This window comes from Tursiops truncatus, chromosome 4 (genome assembly GCF_011762595.2).
Source record: "Tursiops truncatus isolate mTurTru1 chromosome 4, mTurTru1.mat.Y, whole genome shotgun sequence".
In the NCBI taxonomy this organism is placed as follows: domain Eukaryota; kingdom Metazoa; phylum Chordata; class Mammalia; order Artiodactyla; family Delphinidae; genus Tursiops; species Tursiops truncatus.
Window position 1 is genome coordinate 23,851,365 of NC_047037.1, and position 19,200 is coordinate 23,870,564.

Below are 19,200 nucleotides of genomic sequence, written 5' to 3' on the forward strand. Positions count from 1 at the left end.
TCCATGTCCTTAAAATAGATACTGTAAAAACAAAACATCAAGTACCTTCACTTTCTTCACAGAATTCTTGTGAGATCAAAAGAAATGTTGTTATTTGTAAATTGCTAGGTATTACTATTAAACAAATTTTTACTCACAATGAGTTGTTCTAAATCACTTTATTGACTTTTTAGATGACACTGCCAAAACATTTGTTTATAATTGAACGTGAAATTGCCAAGTATCCACTCTTTTCTTCAGTAACCATGAGGAAACAGTTGTTGTCTCATGATATTTCATTACTTCCCCATCCGCTTTCAAGGTAAATCCCAAATGTAAAAGGATTAAAGAGAAACAACAATTAAATTGTATATATCTTTGTGTGGATTATCTACTTTTTGTAGCATCCAGCGTACATTATTTATTTATTTATTTTTATTGAAGTAGAGTTGATTTACCGTGTTGTGGTAATTACTGCTGTACAGCAAAGGGATTCAGTTATACATATATATACATTCTTTTTTGATACTGCTTTCCATTATGGTTTATCACAGGATATTGAGTATAGTTCTCTGTGCTATACAGTAGGACCTTGTTTTTCATCCATTCTATAAGTAAAAGCTTACATCTGCTAACCCCAGCCTCCCACTCCATCCCTCCCCCAAACCTCTCCTCCTTGGCAACCACCAGTCTGTTCTCTCTGTTTGTGATTCTGTTTCTGTTTCATAGATAGGTTCATTTGTGTCATATTTTAGACTCCACATATAAGTGATATCATATGGTATTTGTCTTTCTCTTTCTGACATACTTCACTTAGTATAATAATCTCTAGTTGCATCCATGTTGCTGCAAATGGCATTATTTTGTTCTTTTTTATGGCTGAGTAGTATTCCATTGTATATATGTACCACATCTTCTTTATCCATTCATCTGTTGAAGGATATTTAGGTTGTTTCCATGTCTTGGCTACTGTGAATAGTGCTGCTATGAACATAGGGGTGCAAGTATCTTTTTGAATTATGGTTTTGTCTGGATATATACCCAGGATTGGGATTGCTGGATCATATGGTAATTCTATTTTTAGTTTTCTGAGGAACCTCTTGTTTTCCACAGTGGCTGCACCAACTTACGTTCCCACCAACAGTGTAGGAGGGTTCCCTTTTCTTCACACCCTCTCCAGCATTTATAGTTTGTAGACTTTTTGGTGATGGTGATTCTGACTGGTATGAAGTGGTACCTCATTGTAGTTTGGATTTGCATTTCTCTAATAATTAGTGATGCTGAGCATCCTTTCATGTGCTTATTGGTCATCCGTATTTCTTCTTAGGAGAAATGTCTGTTTAGGTTTTCTGCCCATTTTGGGATTGGATTTTTTGTTTTTTTGTTGTTGAGTTGTATGAGCTGTTTGTATATTTTGGAAATTAAGCCCTTGTCGGTCCCATCACTTGCAAATATTTTCTCCCATTCTGTAGATTGTCTTTTCATTTTGTGGATGGTTTCCCAGTGTACGTTATTTAAATATTTAAAATTCAGAGTAGTTTCCCTGTGCTTCCAGATGCTGCTCCTGGAGTCATATCAGGCATTGCAAAATGTAGTAGAAAGGCTTGAATACCAGCCTCTGTTTTGGATTATATAGATCATGGAATAATTAAGAATGAGTGCTCTAGCCTTTTATCCCCTCCTCACCCCATTCTAATACTACCACAAATTATAAAGCCAAATTCAGATCTGTGTTTGGGTTGGTACTTCACTGCTCTTTCAAACGAGTTCCACTTCTCTAATTAAAGGCTCCTTTTCTTCATAATTTGACTGCCAGTCCACACCTTGAGTCACTGACTGTAGCTTATCCCACGTAATGTGTGTCTACAATCACCACTGACCAAAGCCACCCTCTGAGTACATGGGCACAAAATATGACTTCTCATCCTACAGGGTGCCCAAGGGTAGGGTTTTACCTGTAACAAATTCTCCAGCTTGGCAAAATGATTATTATTGTCTCCTCAGCATAATCAGATGGAAGCACTGGACAAATGAACAGCATTGAGTTTTCATCTTTTCTATTATTAACACTTTGAGGAAATAAGAGTCTTCAAAAATGAAAGGTGGTTTTATATACCATACTTGCAAGTCACTATTTTCATTTAACATTTAAGTTGTAAGGGGAAAAATGCCACCTTTATCCTTTAAAGTTTGCTGCAGTGTAACTATTCCAGAGGCACATGAACTATCTTACCTTTGATCGTGTTGATAATCCGAAGAAGACCCTTTCTATTTGGGGTTACTATGGTTACGGCTGCACGGGTGATGTGTGAGCTACACTGCTGTTTTGATAAAAATAGGTATTAACTACCAATCATAGTGCTTCTCATTTCACAGTAGTTCTTGCAGAAGAACAGCATATTTTTTTGACAAAGGAGGAAAAGAAAGAAAAAAAGCCTTTCCAAAGCACGAAGGAACATCTGCATAAATAATGGTGATTGGTCATGTGTATAAAAATATTTTTAATTAAATTCTTTTTAATTAAACAAGGCATTTTGCTGAATCCTTCTCTGTTATTTGCACCAAGATTAGCCTTGAGGAAGACGGCTGATTAATAGACCCAAGAATCTATAATTAAAAGCAGAACTGTTATTTTTGGAGAAAAGCCTCTCCGGTAAGGGTGACTTAATCGGGCTGTCTCTCATATTTTTTCATTTGTCATTGAACTCTCTGGTTAGAATTTTGATTTTTTTAAATTAATTTATTAATTAATTTTTGGCTGCTTTGGGTCTTCATTGCTGTGTGTGGGCTTTAGTTGCAGCGAGCGGGGTTACTCTTCGTTGCGGTGCGTGGGCTTCTCATTGCAGTGGCTTCTCTTGTGCAGCATGGGCTCTAGGTGCAAGGCTTCAGTAGTTGTGCCACGCAGGCTCAATAGCTGTGGGCGCAGGCTCAGTAGTTGTGGCTCGCAGGCTCTAGAGCACAGGCTCAATAGTTGTGGCACACAGGCTTAGTTGCTCCGCAGCATGTGGGATCCTCCTGGACCAGGGCTCGAACCCGTGTCCCCTGAATTTGCAGGGGGATTCTTAACCACTGCACCACCAGGGAAGCCCTGATTTTTTTTTTTTTTAATATTGGAGGAATGATTATTAACATTGTCGGGCTTCCCTGGTAGCGCAGTGGTTGAGAGTCCGCCTGCCGATGCAGGGGACACGGGTTCGTGCCCCGGTCCGGGAAGATCCCACATGCTGCGGAGCAGCTGGGCCCGTGGGCCATGGCCGCTGGGCCTGCGCGTCCGGAGCCTGTGCTCCGCAACGGGAGAGGCCACAACAGTGAGAGGCCTGCGTACTGCAAAAAAAACTATAATACAAACAAAAGAAATGAATGAAGACCACAATTAAATATTGAAAAACAATAGTGAAGAGAGTGTGTGATCAAAGGGACCTAAAAAAACAGAACTAAACAATGAAAAGTCTTCTGATTATGACAATGTTTGCTCAGCGGCCATGGCTCACAGGCCCAGCTGCTCCTCAGCATGTGGGATCTTCCCGAACAGGGGCACGAACCCGTGTCCCCTGCATCAGCAGGTGGACTCTCAACCACTGCGCCACCAGGGAAGCCCTATAGCTTCTTTTTTTACAGTCATATATATTGTTCTTTTTCTTCTTTGGTCCTCTCTGCCTCTGCATTTCAGAGTTTCAGAATACACCAAGTTTGTGGTTTCTCAGCACTGGTGTTAGCAGCATTCTACACAGAAATTCAAGAGAAAACTGAATAACTTTCTATCTGCAGACAAAAAAAATAAGATGTAATTTACAAAGCAGTCTCTTCAGCACCAGAACTGGCTTTGAGAACAAAGACAACATTCATTTAATATCTCTTAAGCAGCATAGGAAGAGATTGAGATGGTTTTATTCCCATATTCCAAAAAAAAAAAAAAAAAAAAAGCTCACATACAGTATAAGGTTATGTCCGTAAATCATTTGCCTAGTTATCTGTAGAGAAACTTGGGTGACTCTACTTCTATTGTGTAATATTTGGTAGAGAAGTACTGTATTAGTATTGCTGTGGAAGAAGGCAAGCAGTGAGGGATCATTCGGGGTCTTTTCATACGTTTTCATTGAATTCCAGGTAGAAAAAATTAAACCTCCGAGGAAGTCAGAGGATATTAGACCAGCGTACTTCCCATAGAAGGTAGCAGGCTTCTAGAGACTGCAGACAGACCAGCCATTTTTACGAGGCAATCTGTGCTTCAAACCTGTACACAGTGTCATTTAATAGTATTCGGTTGCATTTTTTTGTGTCTGTCCAATTCCATGTTAAACACACTGGGATAGCATCAGTTGAAAAGTCTCTACATAAACCCAGGTCTATAAAACACCATCATATAAACCCAGATTCTATTCTTGAGCTAATTTATCCAGAAATAAAAAGAACAGGTTGAATTTATATTATGTATCTCTTTCAGTGAACTGAAATAGCTTCCACTCGCAGTATTTCAATTACTTTCATGTAGTTTTCTTGGGTAGAGAGGATCCATTTCTTAGATGAAATAATTGAGGCACAGAAAAATGTTGGGTTTTTCTTAAGATTTTGTAGTAAGTCAATGAAAGATTGACACGAAAGCCAGGACTTCTATTTTCTTAGATGATTAGACTATGTTTTCTGTAAGACACTAACATCTGTATGATCAAAATGTATTATTGACTTCAGCTAACGTGCAGCCAGCTCTAAAATCAGTAATGTCCTTATTCTAACCATCAACGCGTCTGTTAAGTCAAAATTTAGAACCCAAAGCCACCAATTGGTAGCAAACGAAAACCTCCATCTGAATTTTTCTACCTGGAGAGTATACCATTTAGTGATAACAACAATTAACTAAGTGTGTACACATATATCATATAATTTGATCATCACCACAGTCAGTCAATTATCTCCATTTTAAGAAACTTAAGATTATAAATACTTAAGTGGTTTATTTAAGTCTACAAGGGTCATAAGTGGCAGAGATGGGAGACAAAGGGTATCCAACATTCTTTGTCCTACACCACTGTTATTTCTCAAAATATGATAGAACAGTGATGTGCCCATTAGGCTTAGCACAAAATGAAACCTAATAGTCAAGTTCTCACTTTATTGTTGGTTTCATTTAACAAACATTTATTCGGCACCTGCTATGCTCTAGGTATTATAGGAGTGACTGAGGGAGGGAGTGAGAAGCAAAATACTGATCCTGCCCTCAGGAAACTCCAGTCTAAAGGGGGATATAAATATGACAACTGGCAGTAAGTTTAAAAGATAAGACAGAGGTAGTCAGGCAGCTTTGTGAGCTCGGAGGAAGGGCCTCATGAACTCTTGTATCACTCTGGTGGGAAGAGGGTCCTGGGAAGGCATAGGACCTCCTTCAAGACAGTATTTTGCTTGATTGAAGAAGACAACATGTCAGTTGGAGGAACCACAAACCATGTTTCTCTCCTATAAGAGGTGGCCGTATGAGTAGGTTTTTTAAAAAAATTCCCATTCAGACCACAGATGGCATGACCTGCTCAATACTAGCAAAATCTTCCTAGGCTCAGACTCCCTTTGGGGGTGTCCTGGCTTGATAATTCTGGGGGCCAGGGTCAAATCGAGAGCACACACTCTTGCTATTATAACAGCTCTCTCCTCACTTATGCAGAGGAGTCAAGCTCATGATCATTTGTCTTTGACACTATTATGCCCCTGTTGCTCTGCAACCCCTGATCTCAGTTCCCACCCAGGCTCCATCGGCATAATTAGGAAAATATGCACTCTCCACACCCAGAGTCTACAGTTTGGAGTTTAGGTCTGAGAGCCATAGAATTTTAGTTTTGGAAGGACCTTAAAGACAAGCTCTCTCAATCTCTTTTTTAGACAGGGACCTTGAGACTCAGAAAGAGAAAGTAAATGTACTTTGGGTAGGAGTAGGTGTTCTTTCCAAATGCAGAAATTCAAGGGGTAATTTGTGAGAAATAGAAGGAGGCAGAGAAGAGTTTTCGTCACTTCTCTGCTTGATAATATCTATTTACGTCTCTTGAAGGCATTTTTGAGTATCAAAGGGGAAACACACAAGTAGAAGGTGTCATTCCATTTTATAATGGACAAACCCTCTGATGGTTTTGATGACATGAATAATAGCATTAATGGTAACCACCATTTACTGAAATACAATATGCCAGACACTTTACATAAATTATCCCACTTAATCATTCTCCAAAAACCTACGAGGGAGGGAATATTTTTATCTCCCTTTTGCCAATGAAACTTACTGAAAGCTTAGTGAGGTTAAGTAACTGGCTCAAGATCACCAAGTTCATTTGCATTGCAGCTGGGATCCAAACAGAGGTTGGTTTGATGTCAGAGTTAAGTTCCCAACCATGATGTCTACCTCAGAACAGAGTTGTGAATAGCAAGGTCTTGGCGCAAAGGTCTTGCTTCAGCAATTGGAAGCCTAGTTATGGAAAGTCAGCTCCACAGAACAGAATTAGAAAAGATAGTGGGTGACAACCAACTATATAAATGCCCGGGATATTGAGAGTGGATAAAGCAAGACTCCAGGTGTTCTGAGGATGGGATTTCAAGAATACACTGAAAAACCATTTGAAGCAATTCAACAGCTCCGTGGACAGCTGGGAAACAGCTGTGGCTGACAGACCTCTCTGGCTCACTGCTTTGGGGAACAGAATGGCTCTGCTTAAACGAAAGCAGTTCATTCTCAGCAGCACTCAAAGACAGACCTGCAGAACAGAAGTTTTGAAAGTCAGTGTCCAGCCCACACTTTCCAATTATGTGTTAAAGAAGATATTGCATATGGGGGGAAATTGGATTCAGAAATTTCTTGGAGAGTGTTTCCTTGAACAAGAGCACCCTCTGGCTCCCTTTAGGGTTTGGCTTGACTGACTGAGGTCAAAACCATGGGGCAATGAGGCAACTACTGAGTCACACTGAAGGCAGCACTCACTCTCAGAGTCACATAAATGCAGCGTCAGCACTTGCACAACCTGAAAGTGAGCACCTCCTGAAGGGTGAGATGCCTAAGGAGCCAGGAGAGCACCCCAAGTAGCAGCCTGGGTTGAGTGCCCTTGCTCTACGAAGCCTCTCAGAGGCTCCTGGGGTTAGGATTCCTTGAAAAGTGGTTTCCCTCCTTCTAGAACACAGCCAAGAAAGGACAGGGACTGACCTTTTACCTGGGTACTATAAAAAAAACACATTGTAGTGTTCAATGTATTATTTTGAACTGAAACAAAAACAGCTTTTTATAACAAGTGCTATCAGGTCAGTGAGTGGGCAAAGAAGTCATTGACCACAATGGGAGGACACAAGAGAGGCAGGAGCCGGTCTGATCTTCAAGGAGTTAGCCATATGGCGCATGACCTTCAAGTTTCATTCATTTGTTCACTCATTAGGTCAACAGAATTAACTGCCTGTTGCTTGCCAAAACGATCAAAGGCATCAACAAATATATAGATGAATAACCGATACCAGTGATGACCAACATTTTATCCAAGGGGACCAATTTAAAGAAAAGTAAAAATGCTTGCAGGCTGTTTTTTGGGAGGTGTTTTTGTTTGTTTGTTTGTTTTTTAATACTGCTTTCACATAAGAAAAAACATTTACCTGCACCTGAACTTCTGCCTGCTTATATTATTTTCCAATCCAGAAAGGATTACTGTAGAGGACTAAAATTTCAGAGATGACAAAGCTAGTTCACACTGTAGTATCTGATGTAATATAGCACCTCTGGAACTGGTTTCTTTTTCTTTCCTTGACTGACCTTGTAAACCACTGAACTGCAAAGTGTGGCTTGTCTCTTGAAATTATATCCTATAATGCCAGAGATTTTTCCATTGTAAATAAGATAAGTCACATTTTTTAACACAAACAAAGTGTTTCTGGGTAGGTGATGATGCCATTCCTTGAGATTGGTAGTTCAAGGGCAAGAGCAGCCGATTGACAAAGGCTGGTTGGGGGATAGGGAATCTATAGCACATCCATGCCCAGTGCCAGGCACACAGTGATGCTTAACAAGTATTTGTTCCAGTAGAAGAACTCCAGGTGGAGTTGTCTTGGCAGTGGCTAGATACAGGAGTCTGTAGCTGAGGGAGAGGAAGAGATGGGCTGGAGATTGAGATCGCTTAGTGTGGATAAGATTGCTCAGGGAGAGCTGGTCGAGTGAGAAGGGAACCGAGGAGGAGTTCCTGGGCAGCATCTGCTTGAGTTTACACAGGAGAGAGAGAAAAAGAGACAAGAGGGGTTGAAGGGAAATTAGGTGAAGCTTGTATCCCCAGCACAAAGGAGAGCACTTGGAAAGACAAGAAGTGTCCACAGTGTCATATCACATAGAGGGCTCAACAGTCTGGAAGCCCAGGGAGGAAGTTCTGAGAGAAAGGGAGGAGGTGAGGGGTCCTCACATATGGCATCCTGGGCCGTGGGAAGAGACTCTGGGTTCCATGCTGTATCTCCTTATTACGTTTGCCAGTTTTTAAGATGGTTTTTACCTTTCTTATTCTAAAAATAGTGCATGCTTATTGTAAAAAAATTATAAAATCCAAAACAAAGTTCAAAGAAGAAAAATAAAAATTATCCTGAGAGCTGCTTTATGACTTTTGGCTTGCTCGCTTTAGACTTGGCTTACCCAGTTGTGTTAACTTTCCACCCTGGTTTGGAAGTCATCATTCCCACTTCAGCACCAGTTCTTCACAGTGTAGGTCAAATAAAATAAACACTGGAAAATAAAGTGATCTGATGAGCTATAAAGTAATACATTCTGAGTAAACGAGTGATCTGTTGTGTGTGATGATCGTACCAAGGGTGACTCGCGTGGGTAATTAATTAGCACAGAGGGCCCCTTACGCACAAGTATTTTCAAACCCACAGCCTTCTCATCGGTCCAGGTTTTCCCTTGCTAAGCATGAGCTAGAAGATTTGTCTGAGTGACTTCTTTTCTACCCATGGTGGGGTAGGGGCCGGGAGGACTGAAGGGCCGTTCTAGCTACATCCCCACTCAGTAACTCATATATTGAAAAATCAAATGCCTGGAAGTTTAGCCATTCTGTAGTTCCTATGGTGAGAGGGTAGCAGAGTGTATTCGTTTGCTAGGGCTGCTATAACAAATTACCAGAAATGTTGCAGCTTAAGACAACACAAATTTATTATTTTATAGTTCTATAGGTCAGTAGTCCAGGTTGGCTCAACTGGGGTCTCTACTCCAGGTTTCACAAGGGCAAAATCAAGGTGTTGGCTAGTTGGGCTCTTACAGGGAAGCTCTAGGAAGAATCCTCTCCCAGGGTCATTCTGTTTGTTGGTAGAATCCAGTTCCTTGCAGTTATAGGACTGAGGTTCCTGTTTCCTTGCTGGCTGAAAGCTGGGAATACCTTGGCTGCTAGAGATCTCCCTCTGGCCCTTGCAAGTGAGTCCCTACATCTCAGAGTTAGCAATGGAGTGTTCAATCCTTCGTACCCTTGGAATCTTCCTGACTCCCTCTTTTTTTCAGTCTCTCTTCTGCCTTGCCTTCAACTGCATCTCTGACCAGGCAAAGAAATGTCTCTGCTTTTAAGAGCCTGTGTGATTAGGTTGGACCCTCCTGAATAATCCAACATAATCTGCCCATTTTAAGGGAACCTTAATTACATCTGCAAAGTCCCTTTTGCCGTGTAAGGTTATATATGCACAGGTTCCAGGGGTTAGTGCATGGACATCTTTGGTGGTAGTGGGGGGGCAGGCATTATCCAGGCTACCTCACAGAGTGATGACATGAATGATTGGACACATGGTATGATCCCTCTCCTCCTGTCCCTTTTCCCCTCTCTCTCACATAGACCCAGTGTGGACTCGTCTCAATATTACTCTTGTTCACCCTTAGCAGCTTGTCTAAACTGCTTAGAAAGCAGGAATATGCACCCTCTACTTTGAAACCTTTTCTGTAATGTCCCTCAGGGTCTTGATCCACAGATTGGGCAATGATGGTATAAGATACCTGCTTGTTTCATATCTTTTTGTAGCAAGAGAAAAATTTATTTGTGAAACCCACTTATCTTAGGATCATGACTAACACTACCATCTTTTTTCCTACAATTGTTACTTTTCATGGGTCACCGTGATATTTTTACCTTCCATTGATGACCCATCCAAGCTTTGTCTGCTTTATGGCTCCACTGAGCTTTTCTCTGAATCTATTTCATGACTTGTAGGCAAACCCTTGCCTACTGTGTTCATTTTTAAAATGGCAAAATGCTTGTCGTAATCCTGATTGGAGAACGCTTGTTGATGACAGGGTGAGTCATCTTCACTCAGATATTGAGCATACTGCAGAGATTCCCCATTAAACTGCACCATGGCTCATTAAACCCCATTGGTGAGAAAACTGGGCCTTATTTTAAATGTTCTGCGCTAATGTTAAGTTTAGAATATTTCTGTTGCAGGTACCTTTGGGAAAAATTTTTAAAGCACCAGCTAAAGTGCCAACAGATTTCAGCCCATAAGTTCCCAAATATGGAATCTGGGAAACATCCCCCCGACCCCTGTATTTATTCTCAGGTTTCTCCCTTCCTAATCTTTCAATATCTTTTTTTTCTTAATACCAAACCTTGTGATCTTCTGATTACCTTTTTATATTCTCAGTAACTGCTAAGGACTGTACCCCTGGTTTTAAAGCAAAAGAGGAAGTAGATTCTTCTGGAATAACATTCAGCCATGTTTGAAGTCAAGGAAAGGATGTATGATCGTCAGTGTTTTTATTATTCATATATTGAAGAAATAATCTCTGTCCACAAAGCACTTACATTCCAAAAACGGACTTAAACAAACAGAAACACTCACGACAGAACTGTGATTCCAGAAATGTGCCAGTGGAATTAATATGAAAAGAATAATTTTCCTCATGTGGGAGTTTTAGAAATCCTCTACCTATATGCCAGCTGGTTATAGTGTGGCAAAAGATACTAAGATCTAGGGTGGCTTTCTCAACAGGAATCCAAGAGAGCTAAATTCTACAGAAAATGATTTGAGCAACTATTTTCTCATTTCTCTCAAAGACGATGCTTAGCCAGTATCATTCTGAGTGCAGAGGATGTAAATTAATTCATTACGTACAACAAATGTCTTTGGACAATGGTTCTCAAACTTTTTGGTGTCACAACCACTTTACAATTCTTCAAAATTAGGAAAGACCTCAGGGAGCTTTTTGTTTATGGGTGTTACATCTATCAATTCTTACCATGTTAGAACTTTAAATTTTTTAACATATTTTCATTGATCTATTTAAAATAGCCATCATAAACCATTTATAAGCTAAATGACATATTTTTATAAAAATAAATTTATTTCCAAAACAAGAAAATTTACTGAGAAGAGGGACATTGTTCTACATCTTTTCAAATCTCCTTAATATGTGGTGTGGTAGAAGACAGCTGGATTCTCACATCTGTTTCTGCATTCAGTTGCACTCGCACACATCATATAGCTTCTGGAAAATTCCACTGTACACAGATGACATAATAAGAAGGAAAAACTCAAGTGACATTGTCATATTAATCTGAAAATGGTTTTGACCTTGGGGAATCTTCCTGGATAGGTCTCAGGAACTCCCAAAGGACCCTGGACCATACTTTGAAACCATTGCCTTGGGACATTAGGGCTTGTTTCTCCCAAGGATCCCTGGTTAAGAGGGCTTCAATAGTGTGCTTGCCTATGGTACTTTCTCCACTCCTAACTCAGTACCAAAATAACATATCCTATTGATGGCCAAAATAAAATTGCAGCGTTTTAGGGTTAAATCATCCATGATGATTTGTGTACCTTCTGATTTAGAATAACCTCAAAGAAGTAAATCTAGTGGTTAGCTTTCTAGATCTGGCATAGTTTCTCTGACTTATTTCAGAAGGGTTAGGTTTTCTAGTTGTAATTCTAGGATATGATTAGCAAAGCTTGACCGGCCAAACCAGTACATGCACTGATTCTGCTGCCAAGGCTTCACTGAGAAGGTTTAGGCTCAAAATAATTCCAGTATTCGAGCCTGTACTAGGATACCTCAACTTTTTTGGAAGCCTCTCCTTGAAATCTCACTCTGTATAATATTTCAGAAAAGTGGGAAGAGTTACAGGAGAATTTCTTCTATAGGAATCACATGAGTAACAAGAAATCCCACATTTCCCCAATAATCACTTGTGGAAATGCAAAAATGCTACCTTATTTATGAGACTACCAGGGTTCTCCACCTGTCAGGCCTGACATGGTTCAGCTGCACAGGACAGAGACACTTTTGATTCTCCATGTGTCAGGGACAAGTGTCACACATACTGATTTGCACAGAAAACCACAGAGAGCACTCTCCAGGGAAAGCCAGCATTTTGACAAGGCTCAGTGATGACTTAGAGCAACAGGGGTAGGAACTATGGTGTGATGTTGTCCATAGACCCATATCATTTGAAATTTAAATTCCTTGTAAAACACCAAGAAAATATGGGTCAGAGAGCTGCTAATGGAGATTCTAGGGAAGGGACTGTCACTAAATCACCCTGAAGACTTAAAAGTGACTGAAAGAGCATTAGGAAAGAGGTCAGTTCAAAAGCTAGCAGTAAAAAAAAAAAAAAAGCAAAACATCATTTAAGAGTCAACACACTGAGGTACTGATGGGGTCAGCCAGTCATTATCTGAATTTTTATCTCCAGGTATGGTTATTACACTTGAGATGAGAAAATAATAGTTTCAATGCTTTAAAGGGGTTCCCCTCTTTTTCCTGTCTCTTCAACTTCTTTATCCGCTTATTCTGCTCAACCTGTAATTTAGAAATTGAAGAGAAAGCCTCTCTTGGCTTTCTGCTCCATAGGCTTCACTTGATCACCAGCTTCTCAGAAGTGCCGTCCACTCCACTGCCTCATTCATTCCCCCAAGACCCCTCGCTGTTTGATTTCTGAAACTATTTTCTCAGATATCTCCAGTGAGTCAGTGACATTTCTCAACCATCCGCTGCTCTTACCTGGGGGTAGTTATGTGTGTGTGTGTGTGTGTGTGTGTGTGTGTGTGTGTGTGTTTGGGCATAAAGTTATGTGTGCTTGTATTCCTCACTACCAATTTGGGAGACAAAGTGGATATTTCTCCAGCTAAAAAGTCAAGTAGAAAGGGGATGTGTTGGGGAGGGGTCCTGAGCCCCAAGCGGAGCTTCCAACCCATCACTAAGCGATGGGTGCAACTACAGCATGACAAAGGCAAATATGACTGTTTCCCCTGATAAAATCAGAGGCTTAAGAAATTGGATTGTGTCTTCTCCCCTTCTTATCCACATGGGGTCTAGAATGTTCTCCTCATACTGTCACAAGAAGGCTCATCTAACTATGCATTGCTTTTCAGCCCAGCCTCGGACTTAGGTTGTCCTTACAAACCCAGCAACACGTGGGCAGAGCTTGCGTGAGCATGTCCACAGCTGTTCCAAGAGATTCTCTCCTGGGAAGGTGACAGAGTCTTGGACATTGTGTGTGAGATTGAGCCCTGCCAACGAGCTAATTAAATGTGTTTTTTAAAAGCTCTAAGCTTAGCAGCGAGAGTGGGTGGCTAATTTCCTGACTCACCTATTCAACTCATTTGTGGCCCCAGCAAATACTTCCTCTTGTAGGACACACTGCCTGGCTCTGTTTCCAAGCCGTTCCATTTCTTCACAGGGTAAATAGGAATGCACAGAGTAATAGCTTTCTCTCTTGTGTGGGATAACGTTTATGAAGTGGAGTTCAGTTCTTTGTGCAAAAGGAATTGTGGGGGCTTCCCTGATGGCGCAGTGGTTGAGCGTCCGCCTGCCGATGCAGGGGACACTGGTTCGTGCCCTGGTCCGGGCAGATCCCACATGCCGCGGAGCGGCTGGGCCCGTGAGCCATGGCCACTGAGCCTGCGCGTCCGGAGCCTGTGCTCCGCAACGGGAGAGGTCACAACAGTGAGAGGCCCGCGTAACATAAAAAAAAAAAAAAAAAAAAAAAAAAAGGAATTGTGGTAATGTCAGAACAGTTTTGAACAAAACTGGATATTCAATTAAGAGCCTTTCCCTTCTAAGGCCCAGAGCTCTCACTGGAAAAGTGCAGAGTCCATCCCAGCCCAGGGTAGACTTCGTAACTGGGGATGTGGGGAAAGAAACCCTGGGCCTTACATCCCTATTTGTGAGCCTAGGATACCTGTGTGTCTGGGAGTCATCTTCAAAGCTTGGAAAATCAACAATCACAATAAAACAACATCCAATATTCAATAGAGCTTCCATGATAAAATTTTCTAATTTAAAAATTACTTTTATTCCACAAAAACCTAACAAAAGGAAAATGTTGCTAATTAAAACCCCCAATGGAAGTCTCTTTGTTTTGATTAGATGCAGGGTCTTGACTATCCTAGCAGTAGACAGAGGTTACTTAGCAGAGGTAATTGTTAGCCCCTCCTACGACCGCCTGCAAAGGCTAAGGGTGGTGGCAAATGTGAACAGCTACATGCTAGTAGAGAGGACATGTCTGCCGTTCTGCCTATCGTGATTAAGGATCTACTCAGCTAGAATAATGAAATTGACTCTATGCCTAGTAAAATGGGAGCCTGCTAATTGTCATGCCAATTCATGACATTTTATATCTGTTGTCTCTTTACCTCAGAGCTAGTTGTTGAATTCAATTCTCCTTTCCCTAGGATAATTTTTAGTAAATAAAACTCTATGCATGATGAATATGGTTTTCAGCCAACTTGTTCATGCTTAGGGTCAGGTTTGGCAAATATCCCACGCGTATGTTTCATGCTTCTTTTTCTCCACGTACCCCTTAGCTGTAAGTGTTCCCCAAGGATCTCTCATGAACTCTCTTCTCTTTCTATATACTTTGCCCAGGCAATCTCAGCCACTCCTGTGGCTTTATGTTCCATCTACATGCTTATAACACTTAAAATCTTTCTTCTGCTTTAACTCTGTCCAACTCGGCTTACAGCCTTTTATTTCCAGCTTTCTTATTGAAATCTCCATTGGAAATTCTACCTGGCTATTTAAGTCAACATGTCAAAAACCAAACTTACAAAATGCCCCTGTCTACAAACTAATTTCTCTTATGCAGCCCATCTACCAACTGCCCAGGGTTGAAACCAAGATCACTCCTTGCTGTCTCTCAAGCACCAAGACCCACCAATTCTCCGTCCCAAATATCTTGTGGGTATTGTCCCCTCTGCTCTATCCTCCCTGACGTTATCTTTTATTCATTCACTCACTAAAGGCTTACTATATTCTAGCACTGTGCTAAGGGCTAGTGACACAGAGGGAAGATGAGAACCAACGAGTAAGTAAAATGCAAAGCACGGTGGCCACTGACCTATCAGAACCCAGGGTGGGGGATGTTCAGGGCAGAGCAGGATGTGCAAGAATTTAGGAGACTGAATCTAGGACTCTTCCTGTCTTGGTACAACTCATCTCTTGCCAGAACATTTGGGAAAGCTTCTAGCCACATGTCCATTCTGCCCTCTGCCCTGCTGCCTGAACTTAATTTCCAAAGTTTAAATCAGATTGTGTCATTGTCTGACTGAAACCCTTCCATTATAGCAGGACGAGTGCCAAACTTCTTGATTCTACTTACAAAACAGTCCAACTCAGCTTTTTCTCCCCCCAGCACTCTTTTATACAACACAGTTACTAACCTCACGGCCCATGAAATAGGAAAAGAAAGAGCAGAAATGAAAATGCCCACTCTGCCTTAAAAATTTACCGTCAGTGTCATTTTCAACCACCCTCTTTTCCCCTTTGGCAATCAACTCAATGGATCATTTTCCTAATGATTGCTGTTCACACTTTGCATGACTGCTTCAAGTATCAAGACACTGAATAGTTTTGATAACCACAGCTAATCAGTGTGTGATTATTTACTGCCCTGGTGTACTCCCAAAGGCTCCATACAGATATGAGGTATATAGTAGCCATGCAGCAGGCTGCCAAAAATGAATCCTTAGGTCTTGCTTTCAGGAACACTGAGTCCATCTTTATAGATGAGTGTGATCTCGAGAGAATGAGAGCCAGGTGCCGACTACCTCTCCCTTCACAGGAATAAGTCGCTGCAACAACATTCATTCATTCATTCACTTAGTCGTTCATGCATCAAACAGTAGTGACCCAGGTCTTTGCTGAGGGATCAGGGGGTGGAGGGGAAATTTGAAAGGCTTTTAAAGATTGAATAAAGGTTTTTTGTTTTGGTTTGGTTTGGTTTTTTTGGGGAGCAAGAAGTGTGTGTGTGTGTGTGTGCATGTGTGTGTGTCTGTGTTTATGTATTTAAGGAAGGAGGGGAACAGTAGCACTTAGATGGGAAACAAATAGCTGCTCTGGTAAAGTGAATCAAAATGCCAGGGTAATTAAAAAATGACACGAGTTTGGGAAATTATGGCAAGTTCCTTGTGGCTTGAGGGAGGCAGCAAAGGGTGGTTAGGGGGTGGGAGTGGTGCAGGAAGAGACACTGGAAGGTAAAGAACATGAAGATTATAGAAGACTCGTACCAAGGAGCTCAGACTTTCTCTTGTAAGCAGGGAGGAGCGAACCCAGAGAAATCTCTAAGCAGGGAAGTGAACAGTCAGATCGTTTTTTGATTAAAGGTTCGGTGCGTGTATAGTGATGGATTTGAGAAGATGAACATTTAATGAGTGCTTTATACAGGTGACCACAACCAAGGACAAGTCCCTGGCTACGTCCCAGCTAACTCTGCATATCTGTGTGTCTTCCCTAGTGACGGTGTTGGCCATTTTCCATGAACTGCATGTCGACCCCGACCTGTACACACTCTTGTTTGGGGAGAGTGTGTTGAATGATGCAGTTGCCATAGTCCTTACATAGTAAGTACCAGAACTTGGCCTGTGCTTCTTTGACCATGTAAAATATGCTTCTACTTGGTGATAATTCCTAGTGGCTTTAATAGTGTCTTTTCTGTTATGTCACAGAGATACAGTCAATTTCTAACTTTTAAGGAATTATTATCACAGAAGAGTGCCAAGAGTGGGAACATTTCATTAGCCACTTAATTTCTAACACCTTAATAAGCTTCATGTTTCCATCTTATTACAAGATACTACTCAAAGGGTAACATTTTTTTTCTCGGTGTATGTATTTAGCTGATTCACTTAGGCTTCCTAAAATGCACATAAATAAGCTTTCTTCATTTCAAATCAATATCATTTAATTTTTTTCCTTAAGTCACTTTCCAGATAATAGACTAATAGAAACCGTTGTATTTATACTAATTTTGGCAAATTGGAGATAGACGTTGAGCGTCAGAATATTCTTTATTTATCAGTACAAATGTAACACATTATAGAAACACACACATTTTAAAATCATCACGTGACAAGTCAAAATGATGGAACTTTGTCTGCTAAGAGTTAATGTAATTTTCCCTTCATCTTTTCCCCTTTAGATGCTTACCATTTATATTTAATAAATGACACTTCGGTGGCTCTCACTATGTCAGAGGTCTCTTCTTGGTTTTAGATTAAGACCAACATTTTGGGCAGCAGTCAGATACCCTAGAGGAAGGTAGCTATCTAATAATTAAATGTGACAACAAGATTCAATTCAGGGTTTTAATTACTTCAAATGCATTTGAAAATGTATTGCAAAGTAACAAAGGATTTTTAAAAGTCAGATCGCCCAGAGGGGAGTAGGAAACAACAGGGCAGCACTATTCTTTTTTTCTGCCAGCTGACATTTCTTAAGGCTGCCACCCTAAAGTTACCACTGAATTCAGCAACTTTCAAGAAAGAGTCTCCAAAAAAAACTTATATTTTACCTGGCTACTGAGAAGTGCCTCTCCTGCATTAAAGGAAAATACCAGTGAGTGCAAATTAAGAGCAAAAGCCATGGCAGATTCACAAATGCCAAAGGATGCTTTTAAAGAAACACCAAGAACAATTAATTAAAACATCAGGGATCTTTGTCCAAGATATACTAGTATTAAAGGAACATTTGGAGGAAAAATTTTTAAAAATCTGCTGAGTCCCTCATCTTCACTTCCTGAGCTGCCATGTTGTAAAAAGGCCAAGCAAAGCAAAACGACTAAAGCACAAATGAGCCTTGGGAAAGAATCATGCAGCTACAGCCAAGGAAAGGTTTGGCCTTTCTACTTTCAGCACTACCGTGCACAGTAGTTTTCCATTCAAAATGCAGACTCCAAGGATGAATGTTGACACTGTTGAGCACAAGCCTGGGGGGCATTTGAAACAGTCCATTTAAGATCTCCCCAGGTCAACATGTGGTTATTACTGGTAGCGCCTCTTCTACTCCCCTATCCGTGCGTTGCATGTCTTAATAAAATGTGTTTCCCACCATGGCAAGATCCTTTCCTTTCTAGACACCAGACACTTGCCAGTCTAGCTGAAATCTTGTGCTTCCCAGCTTTGGCATTTCAGGTATTGTGCAGAGTGACCCCAGTGAGTTTCAACTTTAAAATAAAGATAATTCTAAATTAGGAATACTTGACACGGAAACTTCCACACATTCAAACCTGCAAGCTCGTTCTTCCACCTGGTGCATTTGGACTCCACCAGCCTCTTCCAGGAGCTCTACTTAGCGTTAATGTACAGCTGTCCCTCTGTATCCGCAGGGAATGGGTTCCAGGCCCCCTGTGGATACCAAAATCCACAGGTGCTCAAGTCCCTTATATGAAATGGCGTAGTACAGTCAGCCCTCTCTATCCGTGGGCCCCATGTCTGCTGAGTCAACTCACTAAACCTCGGATTGTTCGATGAGGAACCCGCGAATACGGAGGGCCTCCTGTAACTAGGTTACCCTGGGTCTAGCTCTCTGTCCCCCTGTGCCGTCTGTTGACCACTTCTTCTTTCACCTTACACAATCCTCCATGTGTTTTACTCTTCACTTTTCTCACTTGCTTCTTAAACTTAGTTTGCAGCATGTATGACAATCTTTTTTTTTTTAACATCTTTATTGGAGTATAATTGTTTTACATTGTTGTGTTAGCTCTGCTGTATAACAAAGTGAATCAGCTATACGTATGCATATATCTCCTCCCTCTTATGTCTCCCTCCCACCCGCCCAATCCCACCCCTCTAGGTGGTCACAAAGCACAGAGCTGATCTCCCTGTGCGACGTGACAATCTCTTTTTATACATCTACTTACACACACATTCCCTCTCCTTTAATGCTGCATCCCCAACTATCTTCCAACTATCTTCTAGTTCCTATGGAAGAACCCTATTTAACAGTTTTCCATGACTTTCAGACCAGGAGTTCAA

General features: G+C 41.1%; 1 protein-coding gene across 1 annotated transcript in view; it reads left to right on the forward strand.

Annotated features, from left to right (window-relative positions):
* Nucleotides 1-19,200, forward strand: part of SLC9A9 (solute carrier family 9 member A9) — a 538,561-nt gene that overhangs the window by 168,727 nt on the left and 350,634 nt on the right. Inside the window, exon 6 of the mRNA XM_019934313.3 lies at nucleotides 16,683-16,788. Coding sequence (XP_019789872.2) covers nucleotides 16,683-16,788 — 106 coding nt within the window. The remainder of the gene's footprint in view (nucleotides 1-16,682; nucleotides 16,789-19,200) is intronic.